This window comes from Thunnus maccoyii, chromosome 21, assembly GCF_910596095.1.
Source record: "Thunnus maccoyii chromosome 21, fThuMac1.1, whole genome shotgun sequence".
NCBI lineage: Eukaryota > Metazoa > Chordata > Actinopteri > Scombriformes > Scombridae > Thunnus > Thunnus maccoyii.
Genome location: NC_056553.1, coordinates 15,510,668 through 15,535,447, shown reverse-complemented (window position 1 = coordinate 15,535,447; position 24,780 = coordinate 15,510,668). Strand labels below are relative to the sequence as shown.

The following is a 24,780-nucleotide window of genomic DNA, read 5'->3' as shown; positions in this document are numbered from 1 at the left end:
CTGTGTTTGATTATTTCATGTGTCTCACCTGTGTTTCATTTGCAATCACTCCCTGTGTATTTATAGTCCAGTTTTCAGTTTGGTCTTTGTCGAATTGTCTGCTTTTGTTCTGCCTTCACACTGTGTATGCACCGAGTTTTTTTCCTGCGTTTATGGTCTTTGTTCCTGTTCCCAGTGTCTCTTGTGATTTTTGAGTTCTTTCATTAAATATTCAGCATTGCATCCAACCTGCCCGCCGTCTCTGCATTTAGGTCCACCTGCTCCATTCACCCACCTTTGTGACAGTTAAAAAAACAAAAAAACAAAACTGGGAGCATACACAGCGCAAAGGCAGTAAACAAACAGGTGACACAAAAAACACAGGAGGAACACACAAGGGAACAGAGAAAACCAAAACCAGGAAACACAAATGAAAGAGTCCCTCAAAAAGTCCAACTAAAAACAGAAAAAGTCTGAGGGCATCAGAAGGATAACAAAAACCAAGGAAGTCAAAAGAACAAAAATACAAAGAGTCCAAAAAACAGAAAACGTCCCGGTAGGACGTGACACTTTGGTGTAATCACTGTAAACAATTAAGACAATGAAGGATGTCTCTTAAAATTAAGACTCCATTTCCCTTAAATTCTGTTGCCTTTTGCCTTTAAATGTTTTTGTTTTCAGACCTATTACCTCGAGGAGTTTGAAAGCTTAGTAGATGAACTGTTGTTCAGACTCAATGCACTCTCCAACAGCCTGCACCACATGCTGCCCCCCAAAGCCCATTGCTACAGGGAGGACAGCCCTGTCATGTCACTCATACAGGAACCCTCCAACATGGACTCACAGGTCAGAAAAAAAAGACGCATGCATACAGTGCGTCCACCCATACAGCATGAACATGCTCTCACATACACGATACTTTATTTGATAGAAAGTGGTTTTCTGGAAGGCTACTGCTGTTTTAGTGCTTTGTGCATGTGTTACAGAGCTTCGTAAGAACACACATGACAGAACAAACGATGGTGAATGATCACACAGATGTCAGTGATCATGGAGAAACCCCACCTGCACCTCACCTACTCAGGTAATAACATAGTTTATAGACCATTTTTAAGCAAATATTGAAAAATGATCAGAATTCACAGTTTTCCTCCAAAAAATTTCTATATTGCATTACCAGATCTCAGCTTGAACTGAAGATACTGCAGCTCCCTGCATACAGAGGCCAAAGAACAGACAGTCCTTCCTCTGACAACGCTGTGGCTTCTGATAATTCTAAGCAGAGTATAACAAGATCTGAAAAACATCCAAAATCCACAGTGCTGCAGCCTTATTTTATGAGACAAAACTGTCTCCCAGAGTCAGCATCTCCTACAGGGCTTTGGATGGCAGAGTACCTGCAAAGTGGACGGCCAGTGTCTCAATCAGTCCTTTGTGATGTTCTGGAGATGCAAAGCAGCCAACATACTAAGACAAGTGACAGCTGTAGGTTTAGTAGAAGTGATAAGTGTAGGGCCAAGGGTCCCACAGCCACTCAGACCACCCATACAGAGGTGGTGGTGGAGGTTCTCGTGCATGAGGAGCCTGACAGTGTATAGCCAGATAAACAGTAGGAAAACAAGACATCTGTGAGCTTTCTTATTCTGCTAGGATGCATCTGGCCATCATCATATTCTACTATCATTATTGTCAACTTTTTGCCCGTTTGAAAAGAATGTTTGATATGAATTTACAATACAAAGTCACAAAGACTTGCTTTAGTTGTTGCTATTCGTTAAATTATTGGTTAAAGTCCCCCTCCAGTCAGAGATGTGTTTTGTTTGTTGATCCTTTATTTGTATGTTTGACACAAGAAGGCTGAAGTGTGAAAGTTTAAGACATGTGACTACAAGCATGATTTGTGACATCACAACTAGTTTGGGGCCAATTGTTGTCCAGTATAGAAGAGTGATGTGGAAACTTGAAGCCTCCAGTATACACTAAAAATGCATTTTTCAATGAAGTGTGAGACATCTTGTACCCAGTTAAACTTTTGAAATGAAACATATTTGCATAGACTATTTGTAGATTCTGGATTTGGAACTTTTTTAGTGGAAAAAACATCTTAGACACAAATTATTCAAAGCAGAGTATTTTACATATCTTAAAACATGTCTGGAGGGGATCTTGAATTTATTCTGTATTAATAACTAAAGACAATTTTGAGTTGCCAGGTTGTGGATAAGAAGTTTTTGGTCTGTGTTTTGAGTTTTTCTACTTTAGAAGGCATCAAGCCTGCAGTTGTAAATGTTAGTAAATCATTAAATATTTCGGGCCAAATGTTCTGCAGCCTTCCTCTAGAAAAAGTAATGCACACCACCACATGTGTTGTTAAAACTGGTGACTGCAAAGATAAAGTAAACTGACGACACACCCAAACTGAAGGGAACCTTCAACTAAATAGACTCACAACCTTATCCTTAAAATTACATCTACTCCATCTCCCTCATTAAAAATATAATCATAATCTATAAATGCGTCTATAAATGTGCAAATATATTTCATTTCAGAAGTTTAACTGCTGGGCACAACATTTCTACTTTAACACTCCTACTTTAGGTCCATTCTCAGCATCCTCAGTTCTTCTTAATACATCCATGACTCTCAGTGTACAGTACCAGTCCATTTCAAGTGAATGGGAAAGTGTGTCCAAACTTTTGCATAAGTCTCCACATCACACCTGTGTAAGTTGAATATTGGACCAGGATCGGCTTCCAAACAATTCGTGATGTCACAAATCAAGCTGATAGGCCCACCCCTTAAAATTGGATTCTCAATGAGCGCACAGAAACTTTCCACCTTCAGCAGATGAAAACATCCTTCTAGTGTCAAATTCTGCACCATTCTGCACAGTGAAGCTCAAACATACGAACAGAAAAACATATTTTTGAGTGGAGGGGGACTTTAACAACACTGAAACGCTTTTTCAAATATCTTGAGTCAGATGTGATTTGTACAATAAATATTTAATAACACTGTGACCCTTTAGGCAACATAGACTGAAAGGTGATTAATATGCATATATCATATGTGTTGATTTTGTAAACTATCACTAAATAAAGTTTTTATCACAGTCTCTGTAACTTTCTTCCTCTAACCCACTGGCCCGTATACAAGTCTAAGAGGAAAACAATAGATAAAATTATCCAATAGCATGCCTCAACGTTTGCGTTCATCAATTGAGTGGCGACTTGTGATTGGAGGACAGCCGATGATGAGGACCAATCAGAACATGGCAAGTCAGACAAGTTCCAGACGGAGGAGGCGGCGGGCGTGATTTCAGAAGTGATTAGTTTGTATGAAACCACAAACCAAAGACACTTACAGCCACACGTCAGTATTATATCGATCCGACGAGCGAGTCTGTACAGCCGACAGTGTTTTAATGACTTTCATCAGCGTTATAACTTAAGTTTATCACCGGAGAAGCTGCATCATCTGTGCACAATGAGGAAGGCTGCTCTGCTGCTGGTCGTGCTGCTCGGCGTTGCATATTTTACAACTGTCAGCAGATGTGAAGACGGTAAGTTAGCTATTTGACTACCATATGTGATTATTACAAGTAAATAAGCTGCATAAGTGAAGCATTGTCGCTGCTGGCTTGTGTTTCCTGTAAGTTAGTGTCATGCAAAGTAGCTGGCTAAGTTACTGTAGATAGTGTGCTAGCAAGCTAACAGGACGGGTCAGCTAATGTCAACAGGACTGCTGCCACACACACACACACACACACACACACACACACACACACACACACATATTTTCAGTTAACTGTATTGTGACTGTGAGAATTATAAAGATAGTGATATAAAAAATGTTGATTCAGGTTCTGTTTCTGCTCATTTCCTGTAGTTACAGACAAGTATTATGTTGCTGCATGTTATGTTCACACCTGCTTTGTTAACTAAATCTGTAAAAAAACAAAAACAAAAAAACCCCCAGTAAAAATAAGCAGAAACATATTGTCACTAGCTTGTTTGTATCCTCCTGAAATCAGTTTATGTCTCTTTTCTTGTTTGGTGTAAGATGTTGTTGAGGAAAAGGAGGAGACTGATGAACAGGACAGCGATGACGAGGAGGAGGATGAAGATGACACCGAGGTGAAAGAAGAGAATGGAGTGCTGGTTTTCAACGACAACAACTATGAGACGTTCATGCAGGGGAAAGACACAGTTCTGGTTGAGTTTTATGCCCCATGGTACGTTTGTCATGTCTCCTCAGCATGAGAAATTTACCATATCTGTGTTTCAAACCAGTTTTCAGTGTGCTCATGTGTCATTTTTGAGTCTAGTAATAATTCACGTTATCCTCTTAGGTGTGGCCACTGCAAACAGTTTGCACCAGAGTATGAAAAAATCGCACAGGCTCTTAAGGAAAATGACCCTCCTATACCTGTGGCCAAAGTAGATGCGACTGTAGCCACTGAGCTGGCGAGCAGGTTCGAAGTGTCGGGCTATCCCACTATCAAGATCCTTAAAAATGGGGAGCCTGTGGAGTATGATGGAGAGAGGACAGAGAAGGGTAGGAACACATCGCAACCTTTCAACCCAAAACTTGTCATGTTTTTTGGAAAAGAATGAGCATTAATATGGTGAGGTTTTTTATTTATTTATTTTTTTAATGATTGTTGCAGCCATTGTGGCCCGGGTGAAAGAGGTCTCCCAGCCAGATTGGAAACCCCCTCCTGAGGCCACGCTGGTGCTCACCAAGGACAACTTTGATGAGACTGTTAATAACGCGGACATCATCCTGGTGGAGTTCTACGCCCCATGGTTGGTTACTAGACTAATTTATAAAATATAGCCTTTTCACTGCAGTTCTTACCACTAATAAAAGCTTCATCATTTGTCTTTTATATTTGAATTTTTCAGGTGTGGGCATTGTAAACGTTTGGCTCCAGAGTACGAGAAGGCAGCCAAGGAGCTGAGCGAGCGCTCTCCTCCCATCCCTCTGGCCAAAGTGGACGCCACTGTGGAGAGCGACATCGCCTCACGCTTTGAAGTCACCGGCTATCCCACCCTCAAGATCTTCAGGAAGGGCAAGATTTTCGACTACAACGGACCCAGAGAAAAGTTCGGTAGGTCACTGACTGCGTCGCACCGTTTATACTATAGACACTTATACAAATCATTCAAATTGTGCTTGTTTTTTTTCTATGTATGTAAATTTTTGTATGCATGCATGTGAGCCTGTGTGTGTGCATTCATTTCTGCTCATCCACCTCTCTCTACTTCCCCCTAGGCATTGTTGACTACATGAGTGAGCAGGCAGGGCCTCCCTCCAAACAGGTTCAGGCTGTGAAACAAGTGCAGGAGCTCACCAAGGACGGCGATGATGCTGTCATAGTTGGCGTGTTCTCTAGCGAACAGGACACAGCCTTTGAGATCTACATTGAGGCATGTAAGTAAGAACTATCATGAGCTGGGAGTATTTTAGGGAAGCTGATGTGCATTGATGTGGTGAATCAGTGTAAAAGTCACTGTCACTATATTAGTTATGCTAACCACAAGGAAGGAAAAATAGCAACTTAAGATAAGTGTTTACTGTATAAAAGATAAGGAAGGAAGATAATCATCAAATTTTGTTATGGTTATGTTCTGCAATGCCAGTGCACTATAAATTTACCATCACAGTGAACATTCAGTCACCTTTATTTATCTGTCAGAGTTCTAATACCTCAATGTGGCAAGATAGTTATGTGCAGAGACTGTCTGACAGTCTTTCTTGTTGTTCAAATGCCAATCAAATGAATGTGTGGATATTATTCTCACTGCTGTCTGTCTGGCAGGTAACGTACTGAGGGAAGACTTCAGCTTCCGTCACACCTTCAGTTCCGATGTTGCCAAACTGCTCAAAGCTTCACCCGGTCAGATTGTCATCGTTCAGCCTGAAAAGTTCCGCTCCAAGTATGAGCCAGCGGCGCACACACTCACAGTGAAGGTATGGTCTTTTTTTCATTTTCAGTGTGTTCTTTTTTTAACTAGCGGGGATTTGAATTGGTTTCGTTGGATATGAAAGACAGCAGAATCATAAAATGATGGTGTGTGGTTTCAGTTTTGGTATCAGTGTAAGAATAAACTTAAGTAGCAATAAAAGGGTTTCAGTCTAATTCCTGACATATTTGGAAAAAATTATAACAACTCGCATTCATTTTTCTCACAGGACTCTACGTCGGTGTCAGAAGTGCAGGAGTTCTTCAAAAAGCATGTGATCCCTCTGGTGGGCCACAGGAAGCCAAGCAATGATGCTAAACGCTACACCAAAAGACCACTGGTTGTTGTGTACTATGGAGTTGACTTCAGCTTTGACTACAGAAAAGGTAAGTCATAATGCTGTTTATTTTTCTAATCTCCGTTGAAACATGTTTGTCAGAGAGCCAGTTTTGTTTTTAAGAAAGGTTGGCAAAAGGAATATAGGAGCAAATGATTTGCACTGCCTCGGTAGCAGCTGGAAGACAGTCGAGCAATAGTTCTCAACCACAAGCAGCCACAACATAGAAACTAGTAGAATATAAAACAAATGTCCTTTTTTATTTAATTTCATTTGTAAAGGCCCATTTTATTTCTGAATGTATTTGAGTTTTTGTTTGTTCGGAACATCAAGATCAACAAATGTGAGTACCTGCGTGTTGGAACCTTTACGGCGTCTTGTGACTTAATTGTCGTCACAACAGTTTTTGTTTTGTTTTGGGTTTTTTTCCAATTATTTATTTTCATCATTTGACAAACATAATCAAAAGAGGGTACAGAGATAACAAGGGTAAGATAAAATAATCATAATAGCAACTAAAGTGAAATAAAATACAAAATGATTAGAAATAAATAAATACATTTACAAAAAAAGGCAAGAAATTCAACTATGGTCACAGTACATATATCTCTTTTCTACATAAAATCAAAGCACATCTAACGAGCTGGGCAGATGGTCAGAGGTTCCCATGTTCTCAGAAAGATATCCCCCTTATTTGTTTAAAGTATAAGTGTGCTGTTCCAGTTGTAATGTCTTGTTCAGAATTTGTTTGAACAATTTAAATGTTGGGGGTCAGTTGAACAAGATGCATTTCCTCACTATATATGATATTCTGCTTGTCCTCTTTGTAGATATAGGGTCTAGTATCCTGTCCAGTTCTGTACCAAAGAGGTACCGTATTGGTGTAATTGGTGTCCAATGGAATTTCCAAAACCTTGTCAGTTAGGTCATGTACTGCTTTCCAAAAGTGTTTTTGTTTTTTTTTTGTTTGTTTTTTTTTTTACATTACATATATTAAATATGGATAATTGACCCTGTACATATCTTACGATGACATCTAGAAGATGAGTTAGGATACATGCACAGGTTCATCCTGTGCATACATTTATAATTCTGTTTAATTATTTTATTACAAGACAATGAAGTAAAGAAGTTCTAACACATAATGTCCCCCTGGTCATCACTAAAATCACATCCCAGATGTTTTTGTTGTACATTCTTAAGTGAGGTCAACAAAGAACTATGATGGTCTAACAGAGCTCTATAGATCAAAGAGATTTTACCTCTCAGTGATGTGGAGCTCTCCAGAATCTCCTCTATCCTGGACAACCCCGCAGATAGCCGTTCTGCTCCTTCCAGAGTAGTAATTGAATGACTTGAATGAATTTGTAGGTATTTATAAAAATCCTGTTTTGGAATTTCAAAACAAGTATTAAAACTGATGTATAGAACATTCTTTCCACTTTGTGAACAGGGATTTTCCAGTTGAGGGTGTCAGGTCTGGATTGGAGTATAGAGGAGCTAGCATAGAGATTCTGAAAAAGGACTTCTTTACATCTTGCCAAACCGAAAGAGTGTTGTGAATTACATAGGTTCTTGATACTGAGTGTAGTGCATTTGTTATTAATAAATGGTAGAGAGGTCAGAGAGGTAGGAAAGCAAAGTTCTTCAATATCTGTCCAGTGAGCAGTTCTGTGTTTTTGTAACAGCCCAGTTGTACAACTGAAGGTCTGGGACTCCCAGTCCTACAAAGTTTGTTTTTATCTAAACGCAGTTATTCAGCAATGGTTTAAATATTCAGTTATAACAATTCACATATAACATTATTTAGTGCTTTCTCAGCAAAAAAAGTTGTCAAATTTACACTTATTCTCACTGTAGGACACATCAACTTGTACCAAGTGCAGTAACACATTCTTGACAAACATCACCTGTGGAAAATTTGAGAATGTCGTAGTAACAAACTTGTAACATCTATCTTTCATTTTTAGCTACACAGTTCTGGAGGTCCAAGGTGCTCGAAGTGGCCAAGGACTTCCCAGAGTACACATTTGCCATCGCCGATGAGGAGGACTATGCGGATGAGCTGAAGAGCCTGGGCCTGAGCGACAGCGGTGAGGAAGTAAACGTAGGAATTCTGGCAGATGGAGGCAAAAAGTTTGCCATGGAACCAGAGGAGTTTGACTCTGAGGTGCTCAGAGACTTTGTCATGGCTTTCAAGAAAGGTGAGTGAGGTTTTTTTTTTTTTTTAACTATCATGTAAATTTTGAAGGATGGCATGATGGTAATGCAGCATGTTTTGCCTGATTTAGAAATGTGGGGCACATTCAGTTTTTTTTTAGTAACTTTTCCCTTTTGTTTTCTATTGGAAAATTAATTTGAAAAGTCTGGAAAGAATAAAATTTGTAGTTATAGACTAATATTCCACCATGTGCATTAGTATTTTTAACAGAACAATTACAATAAATAGAATCTGAAGAATTATCATAGCACTGAATTTTAAAAACCCTCAATTCCAGTAAATGGTAAAGGATGAAAGAACATTTTAGTGGTGGATCAGTTTGTACTCACCTTTTTAGTTTTAACATTTTTAATATTAAAATAAATTCACACTTGTTCTGATTTTTCTGGTCCACAGGAAAGCTCAAACCCATCATCAAGTCCCAGCCTGTGCCAAAGAACAACAAAGGACCAGTTAAGGTTGTGGTGGGAAAGACCTTTGACGACATTGTCATGGATACCAAGAAGGACGTCCTCATCGAGTTTTACGCTCCCTGGTGCGGCCACTGTAAAAAACTGGAGCCCGATTATGTGGCTCTGGGCAAGAAGTACAAGGGGGAGAAGAACCTGGTCATCGCCAAGATGGACACCACAGCCAACGACGTGCCAAATGAGAGCTACAAAGTGGAAGGCTTCCCCACGATATACTTCGCCCCAAGCAACAGCAAGAACAGCCCTGTCAAATTTGAAGGTGGAGACAGAACAGTAGAAGGCTTCAGCAAATTCTTAGAAAAGCATGCCACAAAGCTATCACAGAAGAGAGACGAACTTTGAAAAACTCTCTCTCGACGTGCAGCTAAGAACTCTTACCGAGAGGAGGCCTCTGGGAAGGTGAAGGGAACGCAGTTTAACGGTGTTACTGAGTTGCTGTGATGATTACAATCATCGTTTTTAGTTTCTGTTCATTCCAAGAGATTTTCAGCTTTCTTGTTTCTAAAAGCATGTCAGCACTGTTGAAGATTTAAGTCTTTTTAAATAAAAAAAAACTTAAAATGATGGCTATCGGCCAGCACTCAAACGTGACTGTTATTGTTAAAATCAAAAACATTGTTATTACGAGGCTGTAACAGGCTAGAAGACATACAGGAAATCAGCTGGAAAGCATTTAGCAACTACATACCATATAGAGTCAGCATTGCATCAATTTCAGAAAACAAGTGTTAGAAATTAAAGTGTTTTTAATCATATTTAAGAACAATTGTTAACATTAGTAATACAAATAGCTACATTCCGACAGGCCTCGAAATACATGTATTGCCAAGGCAGTACTCAATCAACATGGTGCATCCTCAGGTTAATCAAGTAATCTCCTGATACGTTATTAAATTCATACACCTAACTAATTTGGCTGTTTGAATCTTGGCAGGAGAGATATGCACCTCACAGTAGCAGCATCTGAAATATATTAAACTCTAGAAGACAACAATCAGCACTAAACCATCTTTTTAAACATTATAAACCTGGCCGGGTAATACTTTGGGATAGTGCATCATGCACTGTAAATCTGTACGTACACATGAGTAGGAAACCTGACTGCACATGTTTTGATCAGTTCTCACAACAACATACTTCACTGATGCAAAACAGTAAAAAGATCTTTAAAAAAAAAAAAAAAAAAAAAATCAGATCTAATGTGAAAACAGCTTTGAGGAGAGAGATGGGTAATGTGCTGTCTCATCCACCCAAAGGCACTGAATGAGTTGGCTCCTAAGATGATGTTTGAAAGGTGGCGGATCGTTATGAAAACTCTTTAATGAACCGCTGGTGGTAGACCCTGATCTTCTCCAGCACGATCTTCAGCTTCTCAGTGGGAGGCAAGATTGTCATCCTGGACAGAGGAAGACATAACAGTAAGATGATGAAGGTGATGTCACAAGTGTGGTAAGATGAGTAATATTCTTTGATATACAAATAACTCTTAAAAATGACAAAATAAATCCAGTTTTTAGTTAAGTGCACACATTGCTGTACTAACCTGAAGTGGAAAGTTCCCTCTCTTTGCCCAAAGCCACTACCTGGCACCAGGCAGATACCCTCCTCTTCCAACAGCCTCATACAGTAGTACATGTCTGGGATCTGGCCTTCCTCCTGTGGACAGACACACACATATTTGTTTTCACACAGACAGTTCTTTCACAGGGAAATACAAATGTTATAAGAGAAAAAACTTAGGGGTGTGTGTGTGTGTGTGCGCAGAGCAGACCTTGGCCTTGTCGATTGCCTTCTGAGGTAGAGTGATGCGGGGGAAGGTGTACATGGCCCCCTGCACAGGGTTACAGATGATACCAGGTACTGTGTTGAGGATTTGTTCTGTTAGCCTGGCCTTCTCTGCCAAAGCTGCTAACACTGCTTTCTTTTCCTGGAGGGAAAACAATGGTTAAACTTGTTAGGGGTGAAAGGTCACACCAATTAAAAATTAAAAGTATGAGATGCAAGCAAATTTGCTATACACAGTATATCCCCTCTCAAATTAATCTTGTCTCACAGAGGCTGAAACAAATAGTACATTCAGGTACTTTTAAAATTATAAAATCAAAAATTTCCAAGTTAATCACCAGACAAAGTTGAATATCAGTGGTAAACTGAAGATAAATGTTACAGTGCATATAGATATAATGAACCTTGGCCCAGTTTAGCAGCTTCATGGTAAATATATCCATATAAGTTCTATCTTTAACATCCTGTCATTAACAATATGTCCAGGCTGGTAATAAGTATTATGTCTGCCCTCCATTATTTACATCCTCCAGTGACTCTATGAATTGCCTGAACACTGAACTGACTGCTGCAAAACAGCTTGTGAGAATCTGAGGGCAACAGAGGATGCTACACTACATGTGTGCTCAGTATTTGGACAGTGACAGCTGCATTTGGAGTAACATTTACACTAGGACAGGAATTATTATATCCTGTTTAGACAAAGGATTTAGAAAATTCAGCCCTTGTTAGTTTTTCGCCCCCTTGTGGCCAATGTAGGTATCATAATATGGAGCCTACAACCACACTAAAAACCACAGTCTTTCACTCAATTCATCCCAGCAACACTGCTGAACAGTGCAGAGCGCTTCATGTGTAGCATATCATGCACTCTAAAGGTGGGAGGAAGTACTACATCCTGCCAAGACGGCCCTGGACAAGATTGCCTACTTCAGGTGCACTGGATCTCTGGTTTAGCATCTTATTGGTTGACGGACACAGTATGCTCACACATAGTAATCATATATCTATCATATATGATATTATCCTGTCATGTCAGTCATGAAAATAGACATCTTTACTTGGGAAATGATAAGCATTCATTGATGATTCTTTATGTTGTTGATGCTGAAACCTGCGGTTGTGCACTGTAACTACATACACAACTACACATTCTCATAGCTTGAGACTCAGATTACCTACGGACACACTAATGACCATCAACTTAATGGATTCTGGACCACACAATGTTTCCATTTAACTGATGGACACAGGTTGCCGCCATTACAGCAGCATGCGTAATATATTTGACCCTCTTTAAAAAATTCAAACCTCTTTTCTAACCTTGAAAAAGTGACAGAATCATCTCTAAATGATATATTCTTGTAAAAAACTAAAAGAAACAACCAAAATATTACATGATTCAAGAGCTCATTATTCAGTGTTCTGTGTGAGGACAGATATAGGCTTTGTTTGCATAGATATATGACGTGGTGTTTACGAGTGTTTGCATAAGTAAATTCTGTGTTTGCACACGCTCTTGACTATTTGCCAGCGTGTGTATAGCTGGGGTGCTTTGAGCGTTTTTCTGACCTTCATAAATGTGGCATAGGAAGGCTCGTCAGGCTGCGGGGGGTTAACCACCAGGTCCATGAGAGCCTGTCCGGGGACAGGGGGGCACAGACGCACCGACACCAGTTTGGTGAGTTGGGCCTTCACCTCAGGGTCCATGTTAATCACCTCCATGTAGCCTCCACGGAGTCCACACCTGCAACAGCAAACAGAGGAGCGTTAAAATCAAACACTAAGTAGACTCGTAGTTCAGGATATGTACACATCAGCGATAGCAGCGTGTGTGTGTGTGTCCAGCTACTCACTCTCCCATGTAGCATTTGGAGGTGGAGTGGAAGGAAGCCATTTCCACTGTACTGGAGTACTCTGGTCCCATCTCAAACAATACCTTCTTAAAAGAGTGAAACTTACAGCCCTCTGCGTACACATTATCCTGGTAGACCTAAAAAGGAAATACAGCTTAGATACAGAAGGCCTCATTACATCATTGTTCATAAATAAATTACCACATTATCACATGATCATTATCCATAAAACTACAGGGATTGTGTGACAGATACAATAACAAGCCGCAGTAACTTCAGACTTTGGCAATTACACACAATTTACTATTTTCTTATCTACCAAGTATAATAATATTCAATCCAATACAGCAACCCTGTAATAAATAAATAAATAAAGATTAAAAAAACTGATGAGGAAATGACATTGGTAAATTACTTCATCAGCCATAAGGAAGAGACGCTCCTCTTTAGCGAATCGGATCACATCCTCAATGCATTGTCGGCTCTGGACCTGACCTGTCACACAAGACAACAAAGGTTTGATGATTAGGGGAGATATGTACTGACAGAGGGAGAAAACTGCTTCTCAAAATATGTTTTGAGATGCAAGAAACTTCCATCCAAGAAATTGGATGTCGTTGATGTTTTAGAAGAAAAAAATAGCTAGCTAAGTCTAATACAAAATCTCCAGCAACTGTTTCATTTCACATGGAGAAACTACGAACACCACACACACACCAGTAGGGTTTCCAGGGTTGATGATGCAGAGGACGCGTGGATTGCAGTGCTGCCTCGCTGCATTCAGGGATCTCCTGAGCTCTTCGACATCTAGACTCCAACACTTGTCCTCGTCCAGATAGTAATTGATCTGTACGGCTCCCAGGTCTGCCAGTGCGGCTGAGTACAGAGGGTACTGGGGGATGGAGATCATCACTCCTGTACGGGTGCGACCCTCGCCGCACACAAGCAACTTCAGCATGGTCTGGGATTGTGGGGAGGAGGAGGAGGAGGAGGAGGAGGAGATGGGAAAAATGGGTGAAAGGAAAAGAAAGGAGAGGGCAAAAAGAAGGAAGGAAGAAAGTTGAGAAGACACTACTTTGGAGATTTCAGTGTCAGAAAATCATTGACAGTATTTAATAAGAAATGTAGATGTACAACTAATCAGGCCTGGTTGTTGCTGACGCATGATGAGGCAGTTACACAATACAAGACTGGCAAACTTGCTGGAAAGCAAAATGTAGAAAGTGGTCACACACAGCACAGAACTGATCTGCTTTATGATAACAGACTAAACAAACACACCTACATGTGTACACACTAGGCTAGAAATGTCAAAGTTTATCAGCGCAGGCAACAGTAGTGGGACACATATCTTGTTGTGCTGTAGTCGAGGTCATTCAGTAGCCTGGTTTGGTTGCATAAAACTGGAGAAAGTTATACTGAAAGTGACAAAGGTCTGTGGGTGGAGTAAAGTTACAGATGTGCAAAGTACAGCTGCTGAGTATATAATTAACAGAAGATGAATGAAGAACAGTTTCATATGCCAATTATAACAAAAGCGTGCCAACTGTGTTGGACTGAGGCAGCATATCAACTCATAAAACCTACCTCGACAGTTTTGGGAAGCCCAGTCTACAGTTTGTCAGCACTTTGCTGGAAAAGAGACAATAAGAAGTGTAACCCGTACCACAATGGCATCACTGGCCCCAGTGGAGAGATAGATGTTGTCAGGATTGGAGGAGATTCCACCATCTCTCTTCTCGATGTAGCGCGCCACATCTTGACGGATGCACTCAATCCCCTGGCTAGCGCTGTAGGCCCCTTGAACACATGAAAATGAACTTTGATTCACTGATCGGTTAGAGCTGTGTTTGTTTGGTGTACACGCTGAAACAGTCCAGAGAAATTATTAATGAAAAGACAAATGAAGGGGTAGTGCTGGTGACGCGTGTGTTTGGAGGCGGGGGCGTAAACGTGGTTGGTGGTGTGAGGGGGAGTTGTCTGACCTATACTGTTGCCTCCACAGGACTCGAGAATACGCCTCGCTCTTTTCTTGGCGTCCTCTGGAAACTTGTTGTCTTCCAGGAGTTCGGGGTAAGAACACAGAGCCAAGACCTGAGATGAAACATGTGTAGTATATGTATGTAGTAAGTTCTCATCACTACAATGATGAGTTATTTAACATAAGCACTCAAGCGACTTGAGTACAAAGTGGTCCAACCTGTCTGAGGAATGTGATTGGCTTTTGACCCATGGCGTGGGCGTCACCGATGTTAGCTTTGAGTACTTCTGTGAAAGGCTTCTTGACTCCCTGGAAAGACAAAAACAGAGAAATGTAACAATCACTTAGAAGCAAGCCAGATAAGTGTTCAAGCATGAATTAAGGGAGAGGTGTAGAAGAAAATAATGAGACAAGGGAAGAAAGTAAGAACATGGTGACCTCCTCAATGAACAAAAGACAAACACAATGTGTCTGGACATGTAAGAAGGCGTTAAGTAAGTAAGGAGGGACATACATGAGTCAAGCAACAGCTGAAGCTTCAAAACAAAAGAAACCTCTCGACTTTGCCAAAAGTTAGGCGTCTTTTTCTCTCTCTTCTTCTGTCGCTTCATGAAAGATTTGCAACTATAATTGAAATGAACATGGTTCTCAAATCATTTGGAGAAGTGTAGACATACATATGTATAAGTAGTGCATGAATATAACATTAATTTCTGCACAGCTGGTTTACATTATTAAACCCAGGCAACAAATTTGATTTATTTATATTGGCTTCATGCCTCAAAAATTCTACCAACACCTGTGTTTCCAGTCTTGAAGGCTATCAAAGTGGGAACACTTGGCAATGTAAAGCTTCAAAATTCCCACTTACAGCCTTTCTGTGCTGAATCTTCCTATAAATAGATTGGTGCGTTTTCTCGCTTTTTGCCATTTCCACAAGACAAACGGAGATAGAGGATCAACAACTACACTGCAGCTCCAACCCCTCTAATTGTTACCACCTGATGGTTCAGCATGTAAATCAAATCAGAGGCACTTGTATGCATCTCACAGACGTACCCTTCGGTCCCCTCAACACCCACACATACATCTTCTCTCATTAGCACCCTTTTGTTTTTACAAAGACCCTGGCACAGAGTCGGGTTGGCACGGGGCCTGTGGTGCAGGAAATGCCGGTCTGAGCAGGAACGATGCTGTTGGGGCTCACAGAGACACAAACCCTCACTGTTTGTGGTTGGGTTGGGGGGAGATACTCAAGAATTACTGGTTTAATCACATCACATGACAAGCTTGAGCCTTTTTCATCGTATTCCTCTCCTCCTCTAAACTATTTGCTCCTTCTATCCACTCACTATTGATCTCCATTGAATCAGCAAGTCCTTCATCTTCATCTCTTGCCTAATTAGATCTCGTAGAGTTCTGGTTTGGTGCCTGCATGTCTGTTTGCTGTGTACAACATGCTGCACCTGTTACTGTTAATCACATGAGGTAATGTGACAATTGACGTCCCCTGTTACTTCATGTCAGGGTTGACCAACATGGTTTAAAGAGATATTATAGTAATCATAAAAGGATTTGTTTCCTCTTTATGGAAACATCAACTTAAACAGTCGTTACATTTTACTGAATGTGGATGTGAAATTAAACACATATTAAATTACCCTAATACTCTTATCATTTAATTGTACTGTACAGATACACTTACTGATAAAACTGAGGTTATTACACAGCTGCTTTAATTGCTGCATGTAGAGGACACTTCACTTGCTGTATGAGGAAGTTTAATCCCTGACTTAACTAAAGCCATTCAAATATGTAATTCATTTGCAGTTCAGGTACTGACACTGCAAATAATGTTTCTGATTACTAAAGCAATCTTGTGAACTTTTTTGTTGTGTTGTAATATGATGTAACTATCCCTAAAACTGCACCAGGTGTTTGAGTATGGGCGAGTACAGGCAGGTCATGGCTGGTTAGCAAACAATTTTATGGAGTTACACCTCCTGAAAGCTCAACAGTCATCTTGATATTCAAGACCTGCTCTCATTAAAACAGAACTGTAGTCACCAGAACCTACATTTACATTTATACCTAATTTATGACATTTCCCTTAATACATATAAGTGGAATATAGCTGTAACACTGCACTGTCTCATGCTAGTTTACTACCAGCCAATAATCACAACATATCGCTCGAAAAGGGCTAATCTTGTCTTTCATATCATTCTGGAGAGGCGAGGACACTAGAAAAAGCTCAAACCAAAAAAAACATGGTTGGTTTGCTTTCCAAATTCACCCCAAGGCATGTCCAGTTAAACAAGACTGCCATATAACAACGCAATGTTATCTAAATATGCTGTTTAAATGATCGTGTCATGATTCAGCATGTCACACATGATAAAATACCAGACCAAAGGCCTCCAAGGGCAAAGGGAGAACTTTCCTTTTGACTGAGCCAAGATTATCATTTATTATCATGTGTCCTTGCACGACTGCAAGAGCAAGGCCTATAAGGTTCTTTGCGTTAGAGTCGGTTAGAGTTAAGTCCGATACGAGCTTGTTTGAAATCTAAATAACTGAAAGCATCACGTTTCAGTTTTAGTCCTCTTCCCAGCTTGACCTCAAGCAACAAAGAGGCTGCTGTTCTCCGGGTAAAAGAGGAGCCAGCCCGTTCCCTGCTCAGCCTAAAGTTCTCCTGCTCAGTCAGCACCAGGCACTGATTACACAGCCCCGGACCTGTGAACTAGGCCAGGAAACCCTGTAGCTACTCAGGCTGAATAGAGCCGGACCTGACAACCGTCCGGAATTCACGTTTCACTTTAGTCTTATGATTTAATCTGAAACGGTCATCCTTCCAAAAGTATTCAGTCATGCTGGAGTAATGGCAGCTATTCGTATTCAAGCTCTAACTGATGCAAATTGAAAAATAACCATTGCTGCTTTGCTCATGTGATTTAACCGACTCAATATTATGTCTATGAAGGTGCCAACTGAGATGAAACTAACCCTCCAAATTCATTCTAAAGAAAAAGATCACAGATAAAGGGAATAAAAGAAATAGATAAAAAATAACAGAGTGGATATATGATATTTGTGTGACTCATAACTCAATAAAATCTCAGTTCTTTTTCTATTCTCCTGCTCCATTGTCACCACTCCACTGTCACAAACAATGCAGACTCGCCAGCGGCTGAGATCCAAGCCCCGAATTAGCTTACAGCAGTGCAGGCACTGTCATGCCAGATGTCTGGCTAAGGATTTATAAGGGTCATCAGCACACCAGCGCACACATGCACAAACACACACACACAAAGACACACACAAACACACACTTCCATAAAATCTGCTGAGCTGTCAGTAAACGTGTTCCAGTCACAGATCTGACAGGAAGCACTCTCTCAGACGACTAGGCAACCACAGCAACACACACCCTCCTGATCTCTCAGAAAAACTCCAGGATTTGATATTTCAGATATTTACATTGTTGAAAACAGTGGTGCAAAATTTAAAAGAGAAAATCAAAAATGTAAAAAAAAAGTTACCCGTTTTCTAGCTTTCTTCTGTTTTCTCAGGAAAAACTGTTCACACTGTTAGTTGACACACTATTCCATGCAACTCATATTGACCTAACACACTATTAGCATATCCTCAATAAGCAGGTTTTTTTCTAGACTAATGTGTGTGTTGGAAATGACTCCTGTGGAGTTTAGATTTGACCTTTGTAACATAAACCTGTATAATTCCCAAATAAAAAATGTTATGGCGTTGAAACAAAACAGTTAAGTTATTCTAGTAGAACATGGAGCATTCGGTTTGTTTTTGGTTTTCCTTATATAAGTGGAGGAAAAGGAAAGTGGACTACCAAGAATTCTATCACTTTCAGCAAAACTGGAGCTGCTTGTAAGAGAAAGGCCTCTGACGCTGCAGGGCCTCACAGCTGCAGCTTAGTCCATTGAACTCTCTCCCCTGTGGGGAGGAGGGAGGTGGGCAAACTCAAGAGAGACAAAAGAGGATAGAGAATGTACCCTCACTTCTTATGTAATAACTCTCTAAGATATACACATCCTTTACTCTAGATCCTGCAGACACCTCAGGCTAGAGGAGAGAGTGAAATGTACTCAAAGCCATCGAGAGGCACCCCCGTCATTACTGTGTCCGGTGAAGAGGACATAACTGCAGAGAGGGTTGCGTTACAGCTTTTAAAAGACAGCCTGTTCAACCTGCTTGCCCTTCCGTAGAAAAAGCACTGTGGATCAATATTACCAAAAGAGAATGTAACACGAGTTGTTTAGCATGGCAGTGTAGGAGCATAACATAACAGTTATGCAGGGACTTTTAAAAGCTGACCTACTATGTCCTGCCTCCGCTCTCTCTGCCAGTCAGCAAAAACAGTCCAACGCAAGCATCATCAGTGTTACATACTTCTCTTTCCTATCTCTCTCAGTTTTAATCATATCTTGAGGAAACAGAGCAGGGAAAAACTTTTTTTGCTCATTGTTCACATCAGCTGGGTCTGTGGGTGCCAAAAGCGACCAAGAGGCACTTTCGATACTTTCTAAGCAGAAGTGTTTTTTTTTTTTTTTTTTAATGAATTTCCAAAATGTCTTTGAAAGAAAAAAGACAAAATTACCGGTTTACAGGAATCAGTATCTGGCTGAAGTTAACTTCCAGTTGTTGAGGCGGTTCAACAGTTGCGCAAATCATTCAGTCATCCTCTCTTCCCCTCCCACTAATTCACAATTTTAATTTTGTATTTACTCTACATCTGCTTTTATCCTTAAAGATCCCGTCCAGACATGTTTTAAGATGTATATAAAAACACCCTACTTTAAATAATATTTGGTCTCTGTCTTTTAAAGTTTAAATATCTTGTTAAAATCCTTAAAAATTACATCTACTCCCTCTCCCTCATTAAAAATTCCTATGAATATGCAAATATATTTAATTTCTAATGTTTTCCTGCTGGTCACAAGATGTCTCCTGCTTCACTGTAAAGTCCATTCTCAGTGTTTGTGTACTGGAGGCTTCAAGTTTCTACATCACACTTGTGTAAATTGAATACCGGACCAGGATCTGCATCCAAACTATTTGTGATGTCACATCATGCTGATAGGCCCACCCATTAAAATTAGATTCTCAATGAGCTCAGAGAAACTTTCCACCTTCAGCAGATGAATGTGAAAACAGCCTTCTAGTGTCAAACTGTACATAAATCATTCTGCGCAGTGAAGCTCAAACATGCAACAAGAAGCAAAACATGTTTTTGAGTGAAGGGGCGCTTTAAGAATAAAAACAACCAGGGTCCCCATAAAACGTCTGTATGAATGGGGACCCTGGTTGTTTTAAATAAACATATGAGCGCCTTACATAAGTTTACCTAACTCCCTTCAGAGTGCCACAACGGTACAAATGTAATATTCGCTTTTTTCATATTTATTTTTCTGATTTTCCTCGTGCATTCTCAAAGTTTTACTCCGGTTCGCGTGCGCCGTGGCACGCGCGTGTCGTAGCCCCCACACTTGACTTTTTACCTCTTTCAGCTCCTTCTCTATCTGCATCGCCCGCTGGACTATGGGACCACGAACCGCGTACTCGACCCGCTTCACATTGGGGTTCATGCTGTCCAAAGTCAGCACCTTGCCCCGGGACTGGACCCCGTTCACTGACTGCTGGGACATTGTCTCACTGTGAACAGAAACATGAAAGAGAGTGAGAAACATCAAGAACTGACAGAAAACTGTCGCTACAAACGTGCGTGAACAGATAAAGTGTGTCGGCTGTTAGCTACCAGTTGTCCGCTGAACCTCGTGTGTGCTTTCCTTCCCTCCCGCTCCTCTTAGCTCTGACTGACAGTTGAGCCTCTCGGTGTTATTATCGGTTCATATTCCCACCCGACCGACACGCCTTCGCCCGTCTCTGCACGCGGTTGGCTGGATTTCTTCACTGGCTTTCAGCCTGCCAGATGATCCCTTCACGTGCTGTCGGAGAAAACGTTCACATTTCAAGGGCTCTTCGCGTACAGCACGAGAAAAAAACAACTTTTGCAACACTTTTTCAAAGTTTCAGAGGCAACTTTCGATCATCAGTGAACATAACAGGACCAAAATAACAAAAGAATAACACTGCCACATTAAAAAAGAAACCTGAATTTCGAAATGTCCAAATATTCACTCCCCTTTTAGCTCTCTCCCAACTCCTGAGGGAAATATTCGGTTACTAAAATGCACCACTTTGTCTGCTGGTCAGTATGTGCGCAGTGGAGTTAAGAGACAGGTTTTTCACTGGAAATAGTAGTAGGAGTGAAATCAAGCTGTGCTGAAAAGTTTGGGCTCTCAAAACCAAATCAAAGACCTGAGTCTGATGATATTTTTTTGAATTTGACACTATTATTGACTTGTTTCTCAGTACAAATACTAATTTAAACCTGCAGTGGGGAACTTTTACATATAAATGAATGTCCATTACATTCAAATTGCCAAAGGAGTTCACACAATGCCGATTAAGCCTATTACCACCAGGTAAATCTCTCTGTAGGTCTATTTTACAGTATAGCAGAGTATTTAATCTGGTATCGGGTTTGACATTCCCGCGCTGGCCAGATAAATGCATACAACGCGTGAGGGAAGGAAGATAATGCGCACTAGAGACTTCTGGCAGCCTAGCCCACTAACTGCTAGCTAGCTCTTTGCTGACCTGAATAGGGATAAAATAATTTAATCATGCAGCTCTTGTAGACTTTCCAAATGTTATCAGACCGAATAGATCAAATTCTGATAGTGAAATGAGTCATTTTGCAGGAGCTGTGTGACACTCAAAACAATTTATCCTCCATTTTACAGCCGCAACAGTAGCGGTAGCAACAGAGGAAGCTGTGGAGGAGCCTATGACGGAGGCACGTGTTGACAGTGTTTTTGTAATTACTCTCACTAGAGAGGTCAAGACTCCAGCAACACTTATAGTATATAGAACAACTTTATTCTTAGACCAATGCGTTTCAGCTTGTGGTCTTCATCAGGGTCATAAGCTGAAATGCGTCGGTTGCCAGAAGAGTGAGACAAAAGTCCTGCACTCCAGCTTTAATCAACTGTTAAAGTCCCCCTCCACTCAAAAATATATTTTTCTTCTTGTTCCTACAGTTAGATATTTGAGCTTCACTGTGCACGAGAAAAAAACAACTTTTGCAACACTTTAAAGTTTCAGAGGCAACTTTCAATCATCAGTGAACATAACAGTACCAAAATAACAAAAGAATAACACTGCCACATTAAAAAAAGAAACCTAAATTTCGAAATGTCCAAATATTCACTCCCCTTTAACTCTCTTCCAACTCCTGAGGGAAATATTTGGTTACTAAAATGCACCACCTTGTCTGCTCGTCAGTATGTGTGCAGTGGAGTTTAGAGACAGGTTTTTCACTGGAAATAGTAGTAGGAGTGAAATCAAGCTGTGCTGAAAAGTTTGGGCTCTCAAAACCAAATCAAAGAACTGAGTCTGATGATATTTTTTGAATTTGACACTACTATTGACTTGTTTCTCAGTACAAATACTAATTTAAACCTGCAGTGGGGAACTTTTACATATACATGAATGTCCATTACATTCAAATTGCCAAAGGAGTTCACACAATGCCGATTAAGCCTATTACCACCAGGTAAATCTCTCTGTAGGCCTATTTTACAGTATAGCAGAGTATTTAATCTGGTATCGGGTTTGACATTCCCACGCTGGCCAGATGAATGCATACAACGCGCGAAGGAAGGAAGATAATGTGCACTAGAGACTTCTGGCAGCCTCGCCCACTAACTGCTAGCTAGCTCTTTGCTGACCTGAATAGGGATAAAATAATTTAATCATGCAGCTCTTGTAGACTTTCCAAATGTTATCAGACCACATAGATCAAATTCTGATAGTGAAATGAGTCATTTTGCAGGAGCTGTGTGACACTCAAAACAATTTATCCTCCATTTTATAGCCGCAACAATTGCAGTAGCAACAGAGGAGGCTGTGGAGGAGCTTATGACGGAGGCACGTGTTGACAGTGTTTTTGTAATTACTTTCACTAGAGAGGTCAAGACTCCAGCAACACTTATAGTATATAGAACAACTTTATTCTTAGACCAATTCGTCTCAGCTTGTGGTCTTCATCAGGGTCATAAGCTGAAATGCGTTGGTTCACTGCCAGAAGAGTGAGACAAAAGTCCTGCACTCCAGCTTTAATCAACTGTTAAAGTCCCCCTCCACTCAAAAATATATTTTTCTTCTTGTTCCTACAGTTAGATATTTGAGCTTCACTGTGCAGAATGATGTATGAGGCAAATGGAAAATTTCTCTGAGCTCATTGAAAAACCAGTTTGAAAAGGTAGGTCTACCAGCCTGATTTGTGACATAACAACTAGTGCAGAAGCCATTCCTGGTCCCGTGTGCGACTTACATGAGTGTGATGTGGAAAGTAGAAGCCTCCAGCGCACAAACACTGAAAATGGACTTTACAGTGAAGTAGGAGACATCTTGTGTCCAGCAGTTAAATTTCTGAAATGAAATATATTTGCATATTCATAGATTCTGGATTTTTTAATGGAGGGAGATGTAGAGTAGAAGTAATTTTAAGGATTTTAACATGGTAATTGAACTTCATTTGTGGAAAAACCATTTCAGACACAAATTATTATTCAAAGTAGAGTATTTTATATACATCTTAAAACATGTCTGGAAGGGATCTTTAATATTAAAGTATTGATTAGAGAAGTTTTAAAGCTAGAAGTATTATCAGTAAAGTATTATGTCGTGTTTTTGGGGCCCGACAGCAACTTTTTGCCCCAGGGTCCCCAGACAGGTTAATCCAGCCACATTAAAATGTTATTATTATCAGACATTGTATATTATTGGATTATTCTCATTGATGCATTAATTTGTGAGCAACATTTTAAAGCTGCAACTGGTCATGGTAGCTAATTTGAACTACTTTACATACTGGTGGGTAGTTTAATCTATAATAATAAATCATATTTTATAAAATAATCATGTTTTGGATAAAAAGTTCAATTTGAAAAGTAACAAGTTACTATAGTAGTCAAATAAATATAATGGAGTAAAAAGTACTATTTATTTTCTCTTGAAATGTAGTGGGCTAAAAGAATTAAGTAGAATTAAACTGAAACACTTTTAAATATGTCAAAACTGTGCAGTAACTGAGTACATTTATTTAGTTACTCTCCAGCACTAGTGTTCTGAACAATGATACTTACTTGTTGTTTTGGGATCTCACGTTGTCTATAATAATGAATTTCTCATTAATATGAACGTTGAGGGCCTTTACATTGAAGGCTCTGTCACTGCCACTGTGAAATGAGCGCATCTATCTTAAACCAGACCTCTGCACTGCTTTGGTGCAATGAATCTTGGGGCTGCATGTTGTTTTGTCAAGGATCCTTTAACCTATCATGCACCCTGCATTATGAACAAAGATATTTTTCAGAAAAACTCTTCAATTGCAAGTGTTAGTGTACATTTTCTCTTCATTTTGTCGCAATGTTAATAAAATGAAGTTGACAAAAATAGACTAACCATTGTTCACACCCATTATTACATGTCTTGTGTCAAGTGTTTCCAAATACTGTTTCCTGTAGGCTGATCTCTGTGGCTAGGATTAGGGCTAAAGTTCAAACAGTTTGGGAGCGAAGGTGTGGGGTGGGGCAGCCAGAGATCAGTAGTTAATCACAGGCCAGAGACAAGAACAGCCCTGCACCATAAAACTCACTATCTCCTAAGCCCAAATCCCCCCTCAGCCCACAGACCTGCTGCTATCTGCTCCTGCCACTTTAAACACCCCACCCCTACCCCCTCCACCCAGTATAACAGTGTCGTTGTTTTACATTATTGTTAAGATTTTTTATTGAACACACCCAGCGTAACAGTGTCTGTTATATGTGTTAGATTTTTTTACTGAATATAAGTGTCTTTGTGTGTTTTGAAAGCTGAACCAAGGCAAATTCCTTGTTTTTCTATACTTTGTAAATGAATGATCCTTGAATCCTCAAATCTCAGCATTTCCTAACCTGTTACATGGTTCACAGCACCTCTCAGGTCTTTATTAAACCAGGCAAAACATTACATGACAGTGTTACTGTAAGCCAACATCACACCAGCCTCTGGCCTAAAAACAATGTTGAACCTTTATCCGGG

The 24,780-nt window shown here is 40.2% G+C and overlaps 3 protein-coding genes across 3 annotated transcripts in view; 2 read left to right on the top strand and 1 right to left on the bottom strand.

Moving 5' to 3' along the window:
- The window catches only part of LOC121888557 (polycystic kidney disease 1 like 1-like), a 36,043-nt gene extending 33,365 nt beyond the window's left edge, over positions 1 to 2,678 (top strand). The window contains exons 54-56 of the mRNA XM_042400162.1: positions 661 to 825; positions 966 to 1,063; positions 1,160 to 2,678. Coding sequence (XP_042256096.1) covers positions 661 to 825; positions 966 to 1,063; positions 1,160 to 1,577 — 681 coding nt within the window. The 3' untranslated portion in view covers positions 1,578 to 2,678. The remainder of the gene's footprint in view (positions 1 to 660; positions 826 to 965; positions 1,064 to 1,159) is intronic.
- Positions 2,679 to 3,261: 583 nt separating this feature from the next.
- On the top strand, positions 3,262 to 9,556 carry pdia4 (protein disulfide isomerase family A, member 4). The gene is made up of 10 exons (XM_042399263.1): positions 3,262 to 3,541; positions 4,042 to 4,213; positions 4,331 to 4,536; positions 4,649 to 4,787; positions 4,887 to 5,092; positions 5,257 to 5,415; positions 5,804 to 5,955; positions 6,178 to 6,334; positions 8,256 to 8,489; positions 8,903 to 9,556. The coding sequence occupies exons 1-10, from the start codon at positions 3,466 to 3,468 to the stop codon at positions 9,316 to 9,318; spliced, it is 1,917 nt and encodes a 638-aa protein (XP_042255197.1). The 5' UTR covers positions 3,262 to 3,465; the 3' UTR covers positions 9,319 to 9,556.
- A 148-nt stretch (positions 9,557 to 9,704) lies between these two features.
- Positions 9,705 to 20,524, bottom strand: si:ch211-217a12.1 (alanine aminotransferase 2-like). The gene is made up of 12 exons (XM_042399265.1): positions 20,387 to 20,524; positions 20,130 to 20,283; positions 14,818 to 14,907; positions 14,603 to 14,711; positions 14,284 to 14,417; positions 13,335 to 13,578; positions 13,033 to 13,112; positions 12,618 to 12,754; positions 12,334 to 12,508; positions 10,748 to 10,903; positions 10,520 to 10,632; positions 9,705 to 10,372 (listed from the first exon to the last, which is right to left on the bottom strand). Exons 2-12 carry the CDS (start codon positions 20,274 to 20,276, stop codon positions 10,282 to 10,284), a joined length of 1,476 nt encoding a protein of 491 aa, XP_042255199.1. The 5' UTR covers positions 20,277 to 20,283; positions 20,387 to 20,524; the 3' UTR covers positions 9,705 to 10,281.
- Between the last annotated feature and the right edge of the window lie 4,256 nt (positions 20,525 to 24,780).